This window comes from Ranitomeya imitator, chromosome 6 (genome assembly GCF_032444005.1).
Source record: "Ranitomeya imitator isolate aRanImi1 chromosome 6, aRanImi1.pri, whole genome shotgun sequence".
NCBI classification, from domain to species: Eukaryota; Metazoa; Chordata; class Amphibia; order Anura; family Dendrobatidae; genus Ranitomeya; species Ranitomeya imitator.
In genome coordinates, this window is record NC_091287.1 from 38,322,767 (window position 1) to 38,345,466 (window position 22,700).

Sequence of the window (22,700 nt, forward strand, 5' to 3'; positions counted from 1 at the left end):
TACAACGCAGAGCCGCGAAAATAAAAAAATCTTATTTTTCCCACAAAAATGATTTTTAGCCCCCCACATTTTTATTTTCCCAAGGATAACAAGAGAACTTGGACCCCAAAAGTTGTTGTCCAATTTGTCCTGAGTACGCTGATACCCCATATGTTGGGGTAAACCCCTGTTTGGGCGCACCGGAGAGCTCAGAAGGGAAGGAGCACTGCTTTATTTTTTCAACGCAGAATTGGCTGGAATTGAGATCGGACGCCATGTCGTGTTTGGAGAGCCCCTGATGTGCCTAAACAGTGGAAACTCCCCAATTCTACCTGAAACCCTAATCCAACAACACCCCTAACCATAATCCCAACGGTAACCCTAACCACACCCCTAACCCTGACACACCCCTAACTCTAATCTCAACTCTAATCCCAAAAGTAAATATAATCCAAACCCTAACTTTAACTTTAGCCCCAACCCTAACCCTAACTTTAGCCCCAACCCTTACTTTAGCCCCAACCCTAACCCTAACTTTAGCTCCGAATCCTAACCCCAACCCTAACCCTAACCCCAACCCTAGCCCTAACCCTAGCCCTGATGGGAAAATGGAAATAAATACACTTTTTTAATTTTATTATTTTTCCCTAACTAAGGGGGTGATGAAGGGGGGTTTGATTTACTTTTATAGCGTTTTTTATATCGGATTTTTATGATTGGCAGCTGTCACACACTAAAAGACGCTTTTTTATAGCAAAAATGTTTTTGCGTCTCCACATTTTGAGACCGATAATTTTTCCATATTTGAGTCCACAGAGTCATCTGAGGTCTTGTTTTTTGCGGGACGAGTTGACGTTTTTATTGGTAACATTTTTGGACACGTGATTTTTGATCACTTTTTATTCCGATTTTTGTGAGGCAGAATGACCAAAAACCAGCTATTCATGAATTTCTTTTGGGAGAGGCGTTTATACCGTTCCGCGTTTGGTAAAATTGATAAAGCAGTTTTATTCGTCGGGTCAGTACGATTACAGCGATCTCATTTATATCATTTTTTTATGTTTTGGCGCTTTTATACGGTAAAAGCTATTTTATAGAAAAAAAATAATTATTTTGGCATCGCTTTATTCTCAGGACTATAACTTTTTTATTTTTTTGCTTATTATGCTTTGTGGTGGCTCGTTTTTTGTGGGACAAGATGACGTTTTCAGCGATACCATGGTTATTTACATCCGTCTTTTTGATCGCGTGTTATTCCACTTTTTGTTCGGCAGTATGATAAAGCGTTTTTTGGCTCTTTTTTTTTTTTTTTTTTTTACGGTGTTCACTTAAGGGGTTAACTAGTGGGACAGTTTTATAGGATGGGTCGTTACGGACGCGGCGATACTAAATATGTGTACTTTTACTGTTTTTTTTTTTTTTTTGATAAAGAAATGTATTTATGGAAATAATTTATTTATTTAGTAATTTTACACGTGTGGAAATTTTTTTTTTTAACTTTTTTACTTTGTCCCAGGGGGGGACATCACAGATCGCCGATCTCACAGTTTGCACAGCACTCTGTGAGATCGGCGATCTCACTCATCGCTGCAGGCTTACAGAGCTGCAGCTGCAGCCTGCTCCTGACCCGGAAGTACTCCCTGCAGGACCCGGATGCCGCCCTGTGGCCATTTTGGATCTGGGGACTGCAGGGAGAAGACCTCGGTACAAGGTGAGCACATCACCTTGTACCGATCGTCTCAGGGAAGCACGCAGGGAGCCCTGTTGTGAATTCTGTTGTCAAGCTCCCTCCTGTGGTCATGAATGGTACTTCGGCTGGTTCTGTCCATGGACTTCCTCTGGTGGTGGTGAGTGGGGCTGCGGCTTCTGAGGTTCCTTCCACAGGTGACGAGATTAATTCGTTAGCTGGCTGCTCTATTTAACTCCACCTAGATCATTGCTCCAGGCCACCTGTCAATGTTCCAGTATTGGTCTAGTTCACTCCTGGATCGTTCTTGTGACCTGTCTTCCCAGCAGAAGCTAAGTTCCTGCTTGTTTTTCTCTGGTTTGCTATTTTTCTGTCCAGCTTGCTATTTTGATTGTTGTCTTGCTTGCTGGAAGCTCTGGGACGCAGAGGGAGCGCCTCCGCACCGTGAGTCGGTGCGGAGGGTCTTTTTGCGCCCTCTGCGTGGTCTTTTTGTAGTTTTTTGTGCTGACCGCAAAGCTACCTTTCCTATCCTCTGTCTGTTCAGTAAGTCGGGCCTCACTTTGCTTAATCTATTTCATCTCTGTGTTTGTAATTTTCATCTTTACTCACAGTCATATGTGGGGGGCTGCCTTTTCCTTTGGGGAATTTCTCTGAGGCAAGGTAGGCTTTATTTTTCTATCTTTAGGGCTAGCTAGTTCCTTAGGCTGTGACGAGGCGCCTAGGGAGCGTCAGGAGCGCTCCACGGCTATTTTTAGTGTGTGTGATAGGTTTAGGGATTGCGGTCAGCAGAGTTCCCACGTCTCAGAGCTCGTCCTATATTATCAGTAACTATCAGGTCATTCCGTGTGCTCTTAACCACCAGGTCCATTATTGTCCTGACCACCAGGTCATAACAGAGCCCCCTCCCTGCGCGATGCTTCCCTCTACCGCCGGCACATCGCGATCATGTTTGATCGCGGTGTGCCGGGGGTTAATGTGCCGGGAGCGGTCCGTGACCGCTCCTGGCACATAGTGCCGGATGTCAGCTGCGATAGTCAGCTGACACCCGGCCGCGCTCCCCCGTGAGAGCGGCCGATCGCCTATGACGTACTATCCTGTCGGTGGGAATTAAGGCCCACCCCACCTCGACGGGATAGTACGTCATATGGGATTAAGGGATTAACATTGATGTCTACGGAAAAAGAGAACCATTAACTAGCCATCCGGTTTTTCTTTAGTTTGAAAAGGATCCATCTTTTGCTTACTGGATCAGTTCAAATGGAGCAAAATGGAGAAAAGATCCATTTTAAAAAGACTTCAATGTTAAAAAACAAACAAACAAAAAAAAGGTTCCTGTTGAATTCAGTTTCCTTTAGCTAGACAAAAAAGTTGTGTCTGCACAACGGATTGCTGCTGGTGCCGATTACTGGACATGAGAATATATCCTAGGGGTACTGGAGTATTTGGATGAAGAAATTTCTGCACCATTTCTGAATAAAGTCCCAGAAGTGGCTGTCTGCAAAGTCTATGGAGCGTCAGAACGAGACTCCATAGACTTTGTACGTCGGATTCGCTTGGACTACGTTGGACCTGATTAGGAACTTTTTTATTATTACACTGGGGAACACAATTTTTTAAGAGTTAGGTCAGACAACTGTTCTTAATTTTTGGATGCTGAATCCAGAAATGATCTCAGTTTTTCTCTATCACGTCAAGTTTTTGAAGTATAGGATTTTTGTCTTCTCAAAACTATGTAAACTACTGTACCTAAAAAGTGTTTGTTTTTTTTAAATAGTACAAATATGAACAAAAAATGAAATATATAAGAAATAGGCATGACAAAGTTGTGGCTACTCTTACAAGTTGCCACGTAGCTCTATATGAGTCGAATTGTAATCAGATAACAAGTCTTATTACAGATATCAGTGCAATTGTGCTTCTCTGGCAGGTAAGTTGTGTAGGAAAAACTTGACGTGCTAGAAAAAAACTGACTACATTTTGGAATCAGCATGCCAATTTTAGTATAAATTAGCTCAAAAACCTAACTCAACAGAAATTTTTTTTCAAATTGTTCCCCTGTGTTATTTATTTATTTTAAATAAAGTGGTGAATGAGAGAAACTGTCTTTATTTTATTTCTCTTTGTACTGTGTGTTCTTTTCAGGTTTCCACTCGCTAGACTAAGTCAGATTTGCTGGACTACGTCGCACCTTGTTCAATCAGCTGAAAACTAGTGATCAGTGAGTATACTCGTTGCTCGGGTTTTCCAGGGCACGCTCGGGTGTGCTCCGAGTATTTGTGACTGCTCGGAGATTTTGTTTTCATTGCCACACCTGAATGATTTACAGCTATTAGCCAGGCTGAATACATGTGGGGGTTGCCTGGTTGCTAGGGAATCCCCACATCTACTCAGGCTGGCTAGTAGCTGTAAATCATGCAGCTGCGTCAACAAAAACGAGATCTCCGGGCAGTCATAAATACTCAGAGACCACCCGAGCGTGCTCAGGAAAACCCGAGCAACGAGTATACTCGCTCATCACTAATGAAAACCGTAAACCATCGAACATTAGACAGAACACACCAAAAATTAAATCTCTGCTTGGAAAGGTCAATGAGATTTTATGAACACGCTTTGTTTTGTTTTTTTCCCTGACTTGTCATAAGAGCTTGATTTTTGCAAAATGCAGCATGTCACATGTTTCAGCATTTTTAACCCATTGAAAGCAATGGGTAGTGCAAAAATGCTGCAAAAAACGTAGTTATCAGGTTTTGCTGCGGTTTTGGTTCCAAAACCTGATAAAGTTGAAATCATATTTTTTTTTATTTACTAAGCTTTATTAGCATGCACAAGTCACAAATGTACCCTACCAAAACAGCAGTTAAAAAAAAAAAACGCACCAAAAATATAGTCAAAACTAAGCAAAAAAAGCCGCAAAAATTTTGCAGAATCTGGCCTGAAAATAACTTGGCATGAAAAAAAAAAAAATCATGCAAAAACGTGAACATAGCCTAAAACATTGCCAGGCACCTCTTGGAAAGGATTATATCCCCTAAAAACAAAAGAACCATGAGTTGAAATTAAACATGCCTTATAACAAGACCCCCAAAATAGTCAACCAGTGCATCGGAAACCAGTTTTAAATGGCCGACTTTGCTCTGATGTGTATTGGCACTTTCAAAATCAGATCTTGGGTGCAAACTATGGATTTGCAGGGCACTAGGATTACGGCTATTTAAATAATTCACAAAATGTTCTTACTCAGATAAAAGAAGTTCCCGGGTAAGAAATTCTCACTGAGGTTGTTGTAAGTCAAATCAAGGACTTCTAGTGCTGGCAAGGAACCAAATCCTCTAGGCAAGGAGTTTAACCTGTTCATGCTGGAAGAAAAAGAAGACAAGGAATGAAGAAAAGTGTTATTTTGTGTGGACTCTTTTTATAGTATATCTTAGCTAGGAGATTGGTTACCCTATACTGGGCGCCATGGTGACATCTAGGCCTACAAGATGGCCGTAGCGGCACAATGCAATGGTAGCGGTCAGACACTTGGTTGTTCCACTTTTGCAGTATAAGGGTTAGTTCACACAGGGCGTTTATGATGCTTTTTTTTCTGCAGCAAAACCTGTTCTTCTTGGCAGGAAAGAAGCTGCGTCAAAAACGCAGGTTTAGGTGTGTTTTTGGTGCTTTTTTTTTTCTCTTTGTCCATGCTAATGTCCTTGAATTTTCAGCAGCAAAAATGCAGCAAATAATGATACCTGCGTTTTTGCTACGTTTTTTCAACACCCATTCATGTCAATGGGTGAAAAATGCTGAAAAAATGCTGAAAGAAGTGACATGCCCTATGTCCAAAAAACCCAGCAAAGCACAAAATACTGATCACACAAAAAACCAATGTGTGTGCATGAGATTTCTGAAATCTCATAGGCTTTGCTGGTACTGTAAAAAGCAGCAGGAAATTAGCATAAAAAACGCAGCAAAAACGCCCTGTGTGAACTTACCCTAATTATTACATATATACAGTATTTTTTTTTATACTGCGGGCGTGTGGACAACCAAGTGACCAAGTGTCTGACCCCTACCATTGCAATGCCTGCCGTTTACTGCCATCTTGTAGGCCTAGGTGTCACCATGGCGCCCAATATAGGAAAACCAATCTTCCAGTTAGGACAGGCTATAAAAAGTATATTATATGTATACACACTTTACAGGCCCAAAGCCTGCGGTCACAGTACTGAAAAGATCCTATGATCGTTCCTGTTCTGGTTTCTGTCGGGTAATATGTTGCCATGGAGACCAAAAATGGATCCAAATGACCGAACTGCCTTACGATTTATGCTTCTACATACATAATAGACATTGCTCCAGGCAGGGAGGATGTAGGCATCATTGGACATGGAGATTAGGACATAGACTAGGTCTCCATGACAACATTTCACCAGAAAGAAATGAAAAAAAAACAAAAAACAATCCCTCAGTAGTGCAGCCTCAGGTCTTGGGCCTGTAACTTCAGCAGATATCGGAATAGAAATAAGATATTAAAACGAGGTTTTCACAAAAGACTTTTTTAATGTATGCTCATTAGTATAGTTTAAATATTTATAGAGTTGTTATGGAGGATCTACAGCATTGTTTTCTGTCCTTTATGCATTACACTTCTTTTAAAGGGAACCTGTCGTCTGAACCACGGGCAGCATGAATCAGACACTCGCTGTGTTACTGCAGCCGCGTATGATTTACCTTGAAACGCTGCAGTGAGAAGTCGGTTGGGGACTATGTGTCTTAAAGGACCATTGTAAGGCAGGTCCCTGGGGTCTCCACACCCAACCACCTACACACATAGCTGAGATAAGATCCATCAGCTAGGGAAGTGCGGCGGATAGAAGCTGCCACGACCGGCCTTTTGGAGTGGCACAGTAAAACATACAGGGCTCCAAAAAGGCGCAATTCAGGCAGCCTTTTAATCCAACATCCAATAATCCAGATATTCTAATAATCCAGCACTTTTTCCCTCCCCAACACAGAACTGAAATATGTGGACTGTCACATGTTTAAAAGCATAAAACATAAAAAACAGATTTGGAAAAATCATTTGAATTTAAAAAGTAACTGATTTATGTTAAACGGTTTGGCCAAAGGCAAAAAAACAAACAAACAAAAGAATTAGCGATAAATGAGATCAGCTCAGTAAATTATGGAACTTACTAAGATATTTCACGTTTTTAAAGAAGCCATCCCATCAAAGTTTGTATCCTACTAATATATTGCAATCATCATAATATATAGCACTGTGCACTTTTGGTCTCCCAGTACCTGGTCTGCTGCTGAGTGATACAGTTGTCGTGTGGCAGTAGATTTGTTACAGTGTGCCAGAGTTACTTTGGGCCCTGCGAGTCAGGAGATGTAATACGTTGCATGTGCGTACACCAAAGACTGATAAATGTGAGGAAAAGTAGAAAATGTTCAGCTCAACGATGGTGCAAGATAGTTTATTCAGTGGAAGAATACAAAAAAAAAATCGAGGTACAATAGAAACATGCAAGGAACAAATAGGATTAAAAACATTGTATCAACGCGTTTCTGGTGCAATAACACCCTTAATCGTGTGATTAGGGATCCAGCAACACACATCAGCTACCGTGAAATTAAAATCCGCTGCCAATGGAACTAAATATCCCATCTGGTCCCTCCTCAACATCTCGCGCCTCCCTTGTGGTTCAACGAATACTTACAACTGCTCTTTCTTCCCCTTCTGCCCAGCTGATTCTTCTCTTTTCCATTAGGTCTATGACATCATGTGATTAAAAACTGACTAGCTGAATCCGTCTAACCCAGTGGTCCCCAACTCCAGGCCTCGAGGGCCGCCAACAGTGCAGGTTTTCAGGATTTCCTTAGTATTGCACAGGGGTTGGAATCATCACCTGTGCAGATGATCACATTACCATCGATGCAATACTAAAGAAATCCTGAAAACCTGCACTGTTGGCGGCCCTCGAGGCTTGGAGTTGGGGACCCCTGGTCTAAGCTGTATGTAAAAACAGGAGGTCAATTTTCCCTGTATGAGTCATCAGTCTCTGCAAAAATCACTGGAAGGAGGGAGCAGCTGGGTCAGGAGATGAAGAGGGGAATGATTTATGCAGACACGAGACTTCGTGTTTCTACATAGCAAAAAGAGAAGCATTAGCTGAGTAGAAAGGCAAAATGAGCAATTGTAAAACAGTGCTGCATAATATGGCGATTGCAATATATTAAGAGGATAAAAACTTTAATGGGAGGAGGAGGAGGGCTTCTTTATGGTCACCCGATTTTAAGCAACAAAACCAATTCCAGATATTAGCAGTTCCTCTTCTGCTTTATGTCCCAAACTGGAAAAGTTTGATTTTCTTTTAAGTAATTAAGCCGGACACCTTTTCAGTTTATAAATTTGCTGTGACGGAGAAGGGGGCTGGTTTAGCTATTGAAATGAACAGTCACTCAACCCCCTTTATATATGGTTACTACACAAAATATAAGAGAATATGCTGGGACCAGGAACCGGAGGTCAGCTGGAGACTGAGGCACATTTAGACCCGGATAATAGTAATACAATTCCACAACTTAAAGTGGCTGTATCACGTTCATTCCCATGTCTGGACTCCGGTTCATCAACCAAGTCGGTAATCTCTGGCCAATGGACAGGAGGCTTATGAATCTCTAACATTTCGGGATTCCCAGCGCAACATCATCATTACGTCATGACAGAGATAACGTTGAGCCAGGTAAATCAAAAGCAGCACTGGGGATTCCGGAAGGTAAGAGATTCACAAGCCTCTCGTCTAGTGGCCAGAGACTACTGAGCTGGCAAATGGTCCGGAGTCGCACTACTCGATTTGCCCATTCCTACTACCAATATCCATATGGATTTCCTGAAATAACAGGAAGTGTGAGTCTAGAACAGCCGCAAGTGGTCAATGTGGAAATTGACAGGTCTCCAGGCCGAGCTGGCTGGAGCAAGGCCCAGTCAGATCCAGACTACGGTCTGAGGAGGAGGACAGAAGGCACAAGGAGCTGCGCCTGCAACCCATGCAGCAGCATCCTAGGAAAGGACAAGAAGGGAAACGTGTCGTAGTGAGTGAGAAACGAAGTCGTAGCAACAGGAGTAACAAATCAGTGGGAGACCAGCTAGAAGCAGGCTGCCTCCACCTGAAGCGCAGTGCCGGTGGCCGGAGCACCGAGGGAGTAATAGACTCTACGCTTTACTTCAGAGACCGGCAGGGCAGTCATCTCCAAGTTGGAGATGGCTGTCCGACCTAAGAACCTAAGCAGACAAGGTGGCAACGCGGAGGAGCGGCGACACTAGGGTCCCTATCAGGGTGGATTTGATTTAAATCTAACTCATTTAAATCACGATTTAAATCACTAGTCAGTAAGGCTTGATTTAAATCAGTGATTTAAATCAAAGTTTCTACCTAACTGAATTTGACTCCGCAGAGGTCCCAGCCTCTTCTTCACGGCAAAAATGTTACAACATGAACAGAGTTGAGAAAAAGACCTTAATCCTATTGTTCTACAAACCTATGAATACAGAATCAACCCCTTCAGTGCCAAGTCCAAGAAGTTAGACAATATGTTTCTGATTGTTTGGAGTGGAATAGATCTGCACAACACAAGAAGAATGTGAATCTAAGTGTGAGGAGGAGGAAGGGCAAGCAGACAAGAAAATGAAAGTGAAACTTTGAGCACAATACTGCAGCATAGCCACAGACAGACAAGTCTGGATCTGTTTGTGTGTACGATCTGAGGTTTATTACATTCTTTCCTTATAATGGCAGCAGGGCGTAAAAGAGACCCAGTTTGGGAATATTTTAATGAAGCTCCTTCGCCTATCGGTAAGGCAGGCATGCGTGCAAAATGCAAACGATGCAACAAAGAGATGCAAAGCCTGGTGGCGCGAATGAGGCAACATCATGAGAAGTGCGGTGATGAAGTCATCTTCATCACAGCACTTCTCATGATGTTGCCTCATTCGCGCCACCAGGCCTTGCATCTCTTTGTTGCATCGTTTGCATTTTGCACGCATGCCTGCCTTACCGATAGGCGAAGGAGGTCTTTTTCGCAACTCTGTTCATGTTGTAACATTTTTGCCATGAAGAAGAGGCTGGGACCTCTGCGGAGTCAAATTCAGTTTTGAGAACTGCGTAAGTAAAGCGAGCGTCTGTGATAATATAGGAGAGAAACTGCCCACTAATCCTACAGAAACCTCTGGAAGAGCATGGCATTGTGAATGTTACACATATACAGCCTTTATTCTACTGAGTTAAACAACTCAGCTTTATCTCATGATAGAAGAACCTTTGGATGGTAAAATATTTTCCTCAAAAAGCAGTTTATTGAAAAAAATCCGATTTAAATAAAAAAAAAAATCTGATTTTTTTGATTTAAAAAAAAAAAAAAAACATTGATTTTTATCCACCCTGGTCCCTATAAAATAGCCTCAGGCCACCACTGTCATACGGGCTTTGTCCTATCCATTTGGGGGACAGGAGAAGAGTTACAACAGTGAGGACCCTATTAGGAGCTAATGCAAGTAGGGACCTACTACGTTACTGTGCGCAAAGGGAAGGCTACTAATTTCCACATGGATCAGGGGACTCTGGAATTGCCATCAGACCGGCCGGACTCTGCCGATCCTGTAACCTGGTACTCCGGACTGTGGATGCTAAAACCTTCAGTAAAGGTAAAGAGACTGCACCCTTTGTGTCCTCGTTATTCACTGCGCCTCTCACCATCCACCATCACCACTTCAGGGAAGCCCTGGGGATATACTTCACCTGTGGGAAGGTATACCATCTAGCTGCCATAACATCACCCCAGTAGACCCCTAAGCAGCGTTGGTCACCCTGACCGAATACCACAGGTGGCGTCACAAACACTTGACAAACTTATCACCTTTAATTGGGCGCACCTTAGCAGGGCCACGGACCGGGCCATCCAGGCAATAAAGTCCACTTTTTTCTATATTCTTGGTGCTGCTCCGTTTTTTCTTCATATTGCTGGAAGTCATTGGACTACTGACTGGGGAAGCTTTGCACTTTATCAGGTACTTTGTAGATGCTGTTCCAATTTTTAATATATATATATATATATATATATATATATATATATATATATATATATATATATATATATATATATATATATATATATATATATATATATATATATATATATATATATATATATATATATATCTCATTTCCTGATGCCACATTCTTTTCACAGCCACACATTTCCTTCACAGTTGCCACTACTGGGGTAATGTAATACAGCACTGTGCCAGTTCAGGGATCCTTTTTATGAGGTTCATATTGCCTTGACAGTATACATGGAAGGGGTTGTCAATTTGCCAAATGTTAGATCACGATTTTGTCATGGAGACTTTTCTACATATTCAACACAACAAACAGGATGAAAAAGGCAAATTCTGCAGTCAATAGGAATAGCAAAAATTTAAAATGACCAGAAATGCGGCCAAGAATCATACCCCAGGTTAAGATGCTTAAGCTTCTGCAGGCTGCTGATCTGTGTCGGAAGCTCCTCAATCTGATTATTGAAGAAGTTCAGCACCTCCAAGTTTTTCAAATCTGCAATATTGGCTGGAACACCTATGGATAAGAAGAAAAACTTAGAAAAGTTAGGACTGGAAAATCTTTATACATATAAAAGAGATATGTCATGGCTGCCTGCTAGAGATACCAACCAGTTTGCTTTACGTATTCACTTTGTCAAGTCAACGAACTATACATATATCATCAGATAAATCTACTTCTTTCTCCACATATTAGTCTTCAACACCCCTCCACTTCCTGAACTCATTATTCACTCTGAAAAAAAACTGCTAAAATACTGTAGGTTTTGCTCAAGACAAGAAGGATGGCCTGCTCAATGAAAGATCAGATTACAGCAGCCTATAGAAAGGAGAGAGGAGAAGAACAAGTGTAGAGAAGCAAAAAATGCTGTAGCTGCTTTTTAGTTCATTTTTTCATGCCCTAGAGCTGGATTCACAGTTACACTGCTCAATACTGCTATATAATGTATTTTATACTGCTGTTCCTAAATATGTGTTACATGGAGACAAGTAAGCAGGTGTATTGTGTATAAGAGACACTGCATTAGCTGAGCTCTACCCACTTGCTCTAAAACAAATGACAATTTGAGAAACTGGGGAAACTGTACGACCATTAGGCTTCCTGTGCACAGGCTCGGAAGGTCCACCCACTGAAATCAATAGATTTGGCAAACTTTTGTCTTATGTGCATGGGGGCCCTATGGGCAATCCACAAGCATTGCAATACAATACATGTGGATTGAGTGGTGTTCAAAGAAAAGAAAAAAAAAAGGTACCATGTTAGCCAGTTGAAAAAAAAATGCTCTCAGTGTGAAAAATTAAAATAATAATCTTGTAGTTATGATACCTTTATCTCCCAATTCCCTCACACTATGCACTGTCCTCCCTCCCCCACTGCATGTAGCTCACTCTCTGATTTTGAACCAGTCACAGAAGAAGAAGTAATCAGGCACCTTGCATCTTCTGGCCCGACCACCTGCACCAGTGACCCCATTCCGTCACATCTCCTCCAGTCCCTTTCCCCAGCTGTCACCACTCACCTAACAAAAATATTCAACCTCTCTCTTCCGGTATCTGTTGTGAATTCTGTGGCTGAATTCACTCCTGTGGTCACAAGTGGTATTGCAGCCTCTGGGCTTCCTCCCTCAGGTGTTTTGGTGAGCTCGTTGGCTGCCTTGCTATTTAACTCCACCTGAGTCTGTCTTCCTTGCTCCTTGTCAATGTTCCAGTGTTGGATCTGAGCTACTGCATCTTTCCTGTGGCCTGCTGCTCTGCTAGATAAGTGTTACTTTGTTTTTGTTTCCGTTTTTTCTGTCCAGCTGTGCTTCTCTTTTGCTGGAAGCTCTGAGACGCAAAGGGTGCACCGCCGTGCCGTTAGTTCGGCACGGTGGGTCTTTTTGCCCCCCTTTGCGTGGTTCTGCTTTAGGGTTTTTTGTAGACTGCATAGTTCTCTTTGCTATCCTCGCTCTGTCTAGAATATCGGGCCTCACTTTGCTGAATCTATTTCATTCCTACGTTTTGTCTTTTCATCTTGCTAACAGTCATTATATGTGGGGGGCTGCCTTTGGGGTATTTCTCTGAGGCAAGTCAGGCTTGTATTTCTATCTTCAGGCTAGTCAGCTCCTCAGGCAGTGCCGAGTTGCATAGGTAGTGTTAGGCGCAATCCACTGCTGCTTTTAGTTGTGTGAGGATAGGTTCAGGTATTGCAGTTTGCAGAGATTCCACGTCTCAGAGCTTGTTCTATTGTTTTTGGGTTATTGCCATATCACTGTATGTGCGCTGATTACTGCACACTGTGTTGCCTGATAGCACAGCATAACAGTACAAGGAGCCAAACCAATGATTCTCAATAGAGGGAAAAAAGAAGTCCTGACATCATTTTTTTTTTTTTCCTCAGCTCTGTCTTCAGTTTTTTTTTTTTGTTTTTTTTTTCCCCTAGACATTAGAGTGCTTCAGGACACAGCTGTGGACATGGATATTCAGGCTCTGTGCTCCTCAATGGATAATCTCGTTATGAATGTACAAAAGATTCAAGATACAATTGATCAGAAATCTATGCTAGAACCAAGAATTCCTATTCCTGATTTGTTTTTTGGTGACAGAACTAAGTTCCTGAGCTTCAAAAATAATTGTAAGCTATTTCTGGCCTTGAAACCTCATTCTTCTGGTAATCCTATTCAACAGGTTTTGATTATTATTTCTTTTTTGCGCGGCGACCCACAGGACTGGGCGTTTTCTCTTGCGCCAGGAGACCCTGCATTGAGTAATGTTGATGCGTTTTTCCAGGCGCTTGGATTGCTTTACGATGAGCCTAATTCAGTGGATCAGGCTGAGAAAAATTTGCTGGCTTTATGCCAGGGTCAGGATGATGTAGAAGTATATTGTCAGAAATTTAGGAAGTGGTCAGTACTCACTCTGTGGAATGAATCTGCACTGGCGGCTTGGTTCAGAAAGGGTCTCTCTGAAGCTCTTAAGGATGTCATGGTGGGATTTCCTATGCCTGCTGGTTTGAATGAGTCTATGTCCTTGGCCATTCAGATCGGTCGTCGCTTGCGCGAGCGTAAATCTGTGCACCATCTGGCGGTTTTGTCTGAGAGTAAACCTGAGCCTATGCAGTGCGACAGGACTATGACTAAAGTTGAACGGCAAGAACACAGACGTCTGAACAGGCTGTGTTTCTACTGTGGTGATTCCACTCATGCTATTTCTAATTGTCCTAAGCGCACTAGGCGGTTCGATAGCTCTGCCGTCATTGGTACTGTACAGTCCAAATTCCTTCTGTCCATTACCTTGATATGCTCTTTGTCATCGTATTCTGTCATGGCGTTTGTGGATTCAGGTGCTGCCCTGAATCTGATGGATTTGGATTATGCTAAACGTTGTGGATTTTTCTTGGAGCCTTTGCGGTGTCCTATTCCGTTGAGAGGAATTGATGCTACACCTTTGGCCAAGAATAAGCCTCAGCACTGGGCCCAGCTGACCATGTGCATGGCTCCTGCACATCAGGAAGTTATTCGCTTTCTGGTACTGCATAATCTGCATGATGTGGTCGTGTTGGGGTTGCCATGGCTACAAACCCATAATCCAGTATTAGATTGGAACTCTATGTCGGTAACCAGCTGGGGTTGTCAGGGAGTACATGGTGATGTTCCATTTTTGTCTATTTCGTCATCCATTCCTTCTGACATCCCAGAGTTCTTGTCTGACTTTCAGGATGTATTTGAAGAGCCCAAGTCTGATGCTCTACCTCCGCATAGGAATTGTGATTGTGCTATCAATTTGATTCCTGGTAGTAAATTCCCTAAGGGTCGTTTATTTAATTTGTCCGTGCCTGAACACACCGCTATGCGCAGTTATGTGAAAGAATCCCTGGAGAAGGGACATATTCGCCCATCGTCATCACCATTGGGAGCAGGGTTCTTTTTTGTAGCCAAAAAGGATGGTTCGCTAAGACCGTGTATTGATTACCGCCTTCTTAATAAGATCACTGTTAAGTTTCAGTATCCCTTGCCATTGATATCTGACTTGTTTGCTCGGATTAAGGGGGCTAGTTGGTTTACTAAGATTGATCTTCGTGGTGCGTATAATCTGGTGAGAATCAGGCAGGGAGATGAATGGAAAACGGCATTTAATACGCCCGAGGGTCATTTTGAGTATCTGGTGATGCCGTTCGGACTTGCCAATGCTCCATCTGTTTTTCAGTCTTTTATGCATGACATTTTCCGTGAGTATCTGGATAAATTCCTGATTGTTTACTTGGATGACATTTTGATCTTCTCTGATGATTGGGAGTCTCATGTGAAGCAGGTCAGAATGGTTTTCCAGGTACTGCGTGCTAATTCCTTGTTCGTGAAGGGATCAAAGTGTCTCTTCGGTGTGCAGAAAGTTTCATTTTTGGGGTTCATCTTTTCTCCTTCTACTATCGAGATGGATCCGGTTAAGGTCCAGGCCATCCAGGATTGGACTCAGCCGACATCTCTGAAAAGTCTGCAGAAATTCCTGGGCTTTGCTAATTTTTATCGTCGCTTCATCTGTAATTTTTCTAGCATTGCCAGACCATTGACCGATTTGACCAAGAAGGGTGCTGATTTGGTTAATTGGTCTTCTGCTGCCGTGGAAGCTTTTCAGGAGTTGAAGCGTCGTTTTTGCTGTGCCCCTGTGTTGTGTCAACCAGATATTTCTCTTCCGTTCCAGGTCGAGGTTGATGCTTCTGAGATTGGAGCAGGGGCGGTTTTGTCACAGAGAGGTTCTGGTTGCTCAGTGTTGAAACCATGTGCTTTCTTTTCCAGGAAATTTTCTGCTGCTGAGCGTAATTATGATGTGGGCAACCGAGAGTTGCTGGCCATGAAGTGGGCATTCGAGGAGTGGCGTCATTGGCTTGAGGGAGCTAAGCATCGCGTGGTGGTATTGACTGATCATAAGAATCTTACTTATCTCGAATCTGCCAAGCGCTTGAATCCTAGACAGGCCCGTTGGTCGTTATTTTTTGCTCGTTTTGATTTTGTGATTTCGTACCTTCCGGGCTCTAAAAATGTGAAGGCGGATGCTCTGTCTAGGAGTTTTGTGCCCGACTCTCCGGGGTTATCTGAGCCGGCGAGTATCCTCAAGGAAGGAGTCATTGTGTCTGCCATCTCTCCTGATTTGCGGAGAGTGTTGCAGAAATTTCAGGCTAATAAACCTGATCGTTGTCCGGCCGAGAAACTGTTCGTCCCTGATAGGTGGACTAGTAAAGTTATCTCTGAACTTCATTGTTCGGTGCTGGCTGGTCATTCAGGAATCTTTGGTACCAGAGAGTTAGTGGCTAGATCCTTCTGGTGGCCATCTCTGTCACGGGATGTGCGTGCTTTTGTGCAGTCCTGTGGGATTTGTGCTAGGGCTAAGCCCTGCTGTTCACGTGCCAGTGGGTTGCTTTTGCCCTTGCCGGTCCCGAAGAGGCCTTGGACACATATTTCGATGGATTTCATTTCTGACCTTCCCGTTTCTCAAAAGATGTCGGTCATTTGGGTGGTCTGTGATCGCTTTTCTAAAATGGTCCATCTGGTGCCCTTGGTTAAATTGCCTTCCTCCTCTGATTTGGTGCCTTTGTTCTTCCAGCATGTGGTTCGTTTGCATGGCATTCCTGAGAATATTGTTTCTGACAGAGGTTCCCAGTTTGTCTCGAGGTTCTGGCGAGCCTTTTGTGGTAGGATGGGCATTGACCTATCTTTTTCCTCGGCCTTCCATCCTCAGACTAATGGCCAGACCGAACGAACCAATCAGACCTTGGAAACATATCTGAGATGTTTTGTTTCTGCTGACCAGGATGATTGGGTGTCATTTTTGCCGTTGGCTGAGTTCGCCCTTAATAATCGGGCCAGCTCGGCTACCTTGGTCTCTCCATTTTTCTGCAATTCTGGGTTCCATCCTCGTTTCTCTTCAGGACAGGTTGAGTCTTCGGACTGTCCTGGTGTGGATTCTGTGGTGGACAGGTTGCAGCAGATCTGGACTCAGGTAGTGGACAATTTGACCTTGTCCCAGGAGAAGGCTCAGCTTTTCGCTAATCGTAGACGCCGTGTGGGTCCCCGACTTCGTGTTGGGGATCTGGTTTGGTTATCTTCTCGTCATATTCCTATGAAGGTTTCCTCTCCTAAATTTAAACCTCGTTTTATTGGTCCGTATAGGATTTCTGAGATTCTCAATCCGGTGTCTTTTCGTCTGACCCTCCCAGACTCCTTTTCCATACATAATGTATTCCATAGGTCGTTGTTGAGAAGATACGTGGCGCCTATGGTTCCATCTGTGGAGCCTCCTGCCCCTGTTTTGGTGGAGGGGGAATTGGAGTATATTGTGGAGAAAATTTTGGATTCTCGTGTCTCTAGACGGAAACTCCAGTATCTGGTCAAATGGAAGGGTTATGCTCAGGAGGATAATTCCTGGGTTTTTGCCTCTGATGTCCATGCCCCAGATCTTGTTCGTGCCTTTCATGTGGCTCATCCTGGTCGGCCTGGGGGTTCTGGTGAGGGTTCAGTGACCCCTCCTCAAGGGGGGGGTACTGTTGTGAATTCTGTGGCTGAATTCACTCCTGTGGTCACAAGTGGTATTGCAGCCTCTGGGCTTCCTCCCTCAGGTGTTTTGGTGAGCTCGTTGGCTGCCTTGCTATTTAACTCCACCTGAGTCTGTCTTCCTTGCTCCTTGTCAATGTTCCAGTGTTGGATCTGAGCTACTGCATCTTTCCTGTGGCCTGCTGCTCTGCTAGATAAGTGTTACTTTGTTTTTGTTTCCGTTTTTTCTGTCCAGCTGTGCTTCTCTTTTGCTGGAAGCTCTGAGACGCAAAGGGTGCACCGCCGTGCCGTTAGTTCGGCACGGGGGGTCTTTTTGCCCCCCTTTGCGTGGTTCTGCTTTAGGGTTTTTTGTAGACTGCATAGTTCTCTTTGCTATCCTCGCTCTGTCTAGAATATCGGGCCTCACTTTGCTGAATCTATTTCATTCCTACGTTTTGTCTTTTCATCTTGCTAACAGTCATTATATGTGGGGGGCTGCCTATTCCTTTGGGGTATTTCTCTGAGGCAAGTCAGGCTTGTATTTCTATCTTCAGGCTAGTCAGCTCCTCAGGCAGTGCCGAGTTGCATAGGTAGTGTTAGGCGCAATCCACTGCTGCTTTTAGTTGTGTGAGGATAGGTTCAGGTATTGCAGTCTGCAGAGATTCCACGTCTCAGAGCTTGTTCTATTGTTTTTGGGTTATTGCCAGATCTCTGTATGTGCGCTGATTACTGCACGCTGTGTTGCCTGATAGCACAGCATAACAGGTATCTTTCCCTCCTCATTTAAGCATGCCATCATACATCCATTACTTAAAAAGCCATCCCTTGACTAGAACTGCCCTGCTAACTATAGACCTGTCTCTAATCTTCCCCTCATCTCAACTCCTGGAAGGCCTGGTCCACTCCTGTCTTACCCGCTATCTCTCAGATAACTCTTCTCGACCCTCTTCAATCTGGTTCCGCTCTTTACACTCTACTGAAACTGCCTTCACTAAAGTCTCTAATGACCTACTAACAGCTAAATCTAATGGTCACTACTCCATGCTAATTCTCTTGGATCTCTCCGCAGCATTCGATACTGTGGATCATCAGCTCCTCCTCACTATGCTCCGCTCCATCGGCCTCAAGGACACCGTTCTCTCCTGGTTCTCCTCCTATCTCTCTGACCGATCCTTCACTGTATCTTTTGCTGGTTCCTCCTCCTCTCACCTTCCCCTTACTGTTGGGGTTCCTCAAGGATCAGTCCTAGGCCCCCTCCTCTTCTCTTTGTATACTGCCCCTATTGGACAAACAATCAGTAGATTTGGTTTCCAGTACCATCTCTATGCTGACGACACCCAATTACACACTTTTTCTCTTGTTATCACACCAACCTTTTAAGAAAACACCAGTGATTGTCTTACCGCTGTCTCTAACATCATGTCCTCCCTCTATCTGAAACTGAACCTGTCAAAAACTGAACTCCTCGTGTTTTCTCCCTCTAATAACCTACCTTTGCCTGACATTGCCATCTCCGTGTGCGGCTCCACCATTACTCCAAAGCAACATGCCCGCTGCCTTGGGGTCATACTTGATTCCGAGCTTTCATTCACCCCCCACATCCGATCACTGGCTCGCTCTTGTTATTTGCACCTCAAAAACATTTCTAGAATTCGACCTTTTCTGACGTTCGACACTGCAAAAACTCTTACTGTTTCACTTATTCATTTGCATCTGGACTATTGTAACTCTCTACTAATCAGCCTCCCTCTTACCAAACGCTCCCCGCTCCAATCTGTCCTGAATGCTGCAGCCAGGATCATATTCCTCACCAATCGTTACACCGATGCCTCTACCTTGTGCCAGTCATTACACTGGTTACACATTCACTCTAGAATCCAGTACAAACTTATTACCCTCATCCACAAAGCACTCCATGTCTCAGCACCACCCTACATCTCCTCCCTGGTCTCAGTCTACCACCCTACTCGTGCTTTCCGTTCTGCTACTGACCTGAGGTTAACATCCTCAATAATCAGAACCTCCCACTCCCGTCTCCAAGACTTTTCATGTGCTGTGCCAATTCTTTGGAATGCACTACCAAGGTTAATTTGATTAATCCCCAGTCCACACAGTTTTTGCCCTAAAAATGTTTTTGTTCAGACTGGCCTACAGCCTCAATGCATTAATCTAACTATCCCTGTGTGGCCCATTCAAAATCTTTACCATAACCAGGTTCCTCGCGTAGTTAACTGGTTCATGCAGCTTTACATGATCACCCGATCCTTACACTATGGCTGGTCCGAACAATGAAAGCAATTGTTACCATCCACCTCTCGTGTCTCCCCTTTTTCCTTCCTCATAGATTGTAAGCTTGCGAGCAGGGCCCTCACTCCTCTTGGTATCTGTTTTGATCTGTGTGTTCATTGTTATGTTGTAATATCTATTGTCTGTACAAATCCCCTCTATAATGTAAAGTGCTGCGGAATATGTTGGGGCTATAGAAATAAAATTATTTTTTATTAATTATTTATTATTTTATGGTAGTTACCTTTGAGTTCTGAAAACACCACCCACATGTAGAAGGGAAGAAGAAGGCCAGGAAGGGGAGGAGGAGGTGGAGGAAGAGGAGGAAGAGGAGGAAAAAGAGGAGAACCCTCTTTAACTTTGAGCGCGCAGCATACGCATCATACTGCGGAAATGCCACAGATATTCTTTGCAAAATGCTACATATTTAAATGTACAGGAGTAAAGCACCACATAACCTTGTTATTCACTCAAAGGGGTTGTCCACTACTAGGACAACCTCTTCTTGATCAAAATAAATAAAAATAATAAAGCTTATGCTCTCCTCCCGTGCCGGCGCCATTCCCGCGGTGTCAGATTTGAGGTCCTGGGGCTCTCGTGTGGTTGTTGTGACACATGACGCCCAATTAGCACTGGCGTTACTGTTCCTGCATACATAAGGAATGAACAGGAAGAGGAAACCAGGGATCAGCTGATCTCTCACTTCCTCTTCATGCTCAATTCGACGGAAGGTGGGGACAGTGAAGCCAGCGCTGATTGGGTGACGGCGTCCTGCGTCACAACAACCACACAGGTGACCCAGGAGAGCAATTGCCGACATGGTACAGGCTTTATTATGTTATCGTGGCTAAGTGATGGGTATGAGAAGAAGTTGTCCAAGTAGTAGTATGTAGTGGTATCCAAGTAGTAGTATGCTATTTCTCCCAGAAATTAATTAAATATTCAATGCGTCCATTCACGATGAGCATGAATTGGAAATTTACCCGGAAAATGGTAATTCCTAATTGATAATTTGAATATTTCCAAGAGGAAAAACAAAAAAGGAATTGCATCAGTCGATACACCAGAATTCAACAAACGCATCAGAAGTGATGACAGATCATGAAGAAATTAAAAAAAAAAAAAAAAATAAAGTCTCTTCATTTTTTAAATTTTTTTTTGTGGAGTGTTACTAAAATATGATGATCTGTGAAGTGATTAATATAATTACATATTCGCACAAGAATAAAATTAATGGTTGAAAACATCTTATTCAACCAAAACAGTCTTTTTGGCCTCCTTCTCCGGGGGATAACCCTGTAATCAATACACACAAAAGGTTTCATCAGATTAGTAACAGATCAATGTTTAGCTATTATCTAGAAATATGAGGATGCCGTCTCACAGCGCGTAGTGAATACCACTCCACAGATAAAAGGTTAATTTAGCTGGAAGGATTTAAAAATCAGCCTGAACAGAGGGCACGGGTATAATTATTCCAGTACAAGGAAAGCGTGCCGCGATTCATCCTAATTCCTTCAGCATCAGGGGAAATAAAAGGGTTAAGCAATATTATTCACATCATGAAGGAATAAGTCAAGGTCATTGTTCACACTACATCCATAGGGACCTGTTATTTTTCTACTCCCAAAAACATTGTCCAATTTCAAAAATGTCTAATGAGTGCTTAGCTACAGTTATAAACAGTGATCACATCTGATCCTGGTCACTTTTGCTTTTGATCACTGTGCTCAACGGGGATGGAGATCATCATGATCATGTCATGCCTCGGTTTCGGAACTCGATCCGGTGACCTCTTGCTGTGTGGTCAGTTTCCCTTTCTGCTGAAACACAGCTAGTTTGGTCTCTGTCCAACAACTACTGATGGTTATTTTGTCTTTTGGTGTTCTCCTATTCAGTTGTCTCTCACTTCCCAATTTGGTTCTGCCCTATCACTTCTTGGGAGGGGGTATTTATATTCACCTTACACCTGCCATCTTTGCTGGCTATATTTCAAGACAGATGGAGTTTGGAGATCCAGCTCCTCAGCTAGGGATTACAGTATTTTACCTTTTTAATTGTTGCTTTCCCTATGGTTTGCTTGTGCATCTTACTCCCCAGTACCCTTTCTTTTACGTTTGGGGTCTGGGAGGTTTTCCCATGTATTACGTTTGTTGTGTGCTTCTTATTTTCTTCCGTATTTCCTGTGTGTCTGTGTGAATACGTTCATAGGCCTTTGCCTCAGATTTTTGAGTATTTGACTTCATAGTTATTACTGTTTTAGTGTTGCACATTGTTTATAGAGAGGGTGCAGTAACGGACATTCAGGATAAATTAACATGGAGTGGGGGTGCCCTTGCGAATACTTTGGGTGCCAACCTCCAACGTCGGACAGGTACAAATCGGGGTCAGATTAGGGACTTTAGTATTCTTGAATCTTCCTTTCTTTACATTTTTCTTCTGGACTCCTTTTTTATCTTGACTTTCATTATTCATGCCATTTCTCAGCCTCTGTTTTCTTTCTTTTCCTTACATTAATGTATCCAACATTAATGTATTCATTTATTTTTTAGGTTCCAGAACGGGATGAGGACCTCATTGACAACAATATCCTCATCTCCATGGTCCATGAGCGAGTCCCGTTGTGGGACAGCCGGGTTCCGCAGCACTCGGACAACGTGACGATCCCGCGGCTATGGAATGAGGTGGCCAAAGCGATATGGGATGGCTGGGACAATGCCCCGACTCGGGTCCGAAATGCATTTTGTAAGTATTGCAATGCAGTGTGATGCAGCAGAGACCTTGGTCGTGATCACTAAAACTGTGTGTGATGAGAGAAACTCTCAAGAGTTTCTCTCATCACACACAGTTGTGTGAGCACGGCCAAATGTCCATTGTCTAACCCTTATTTTTCGTTTTTTCAACAGTGCTCAAAGTCAAAACACGTTGGCGTTCGATGAAGGACCGCTTCAACAAGGACCTGCGTCAAGAGAGCCGTGTTCCCAGTGGTTCTGAAGCAAGGATCCGAAAGTATAAATACCACCGCATTCTGGCATTTTTAAGACTGGTCCTTGCCCAGAGAACGTAAGTATTTTTTCGGTGTATTAGGTTGTGTTGTATTGCCCCAATCTGTATGTTTCTATTCAACAGGAGTTGGCGTTTTGTAAGT

The 22,700-nt window shown here is 43.3% G+C and overlaps 1 protein-coding gene across 3 annotated transcripts in view; it reads right to left on the reverse strand.

Annotated features, from left to right (window-relative positions):
• RSU1 (Ras suppressor protein 1) overlaps positions 1-22,700 on the reverse strand; it is a 153,073-nt gene that overhangs the window by 103,327 nt on the left and 27,046 nt on the right. For all 3 annotated transcript variants that reach the window (XM_069729491.1, XM_069729493.1, XM_069729492.1), the window contains exons 4-5: positions 11,163-11,283; positions 4,904-5,022 (exon numbers count right to left, since the gene is read on the reverse strand). In XM_069729491.1, coding sequence (XP_069585592.1) covers positions 4,904-5,022; positions 11,163-11,283 — 240 coding nt within the window. The remainder of the gene's footprint in view (positions 1-4,903; positions 5,023-11,162; positions 11,284-22,700) is intronic.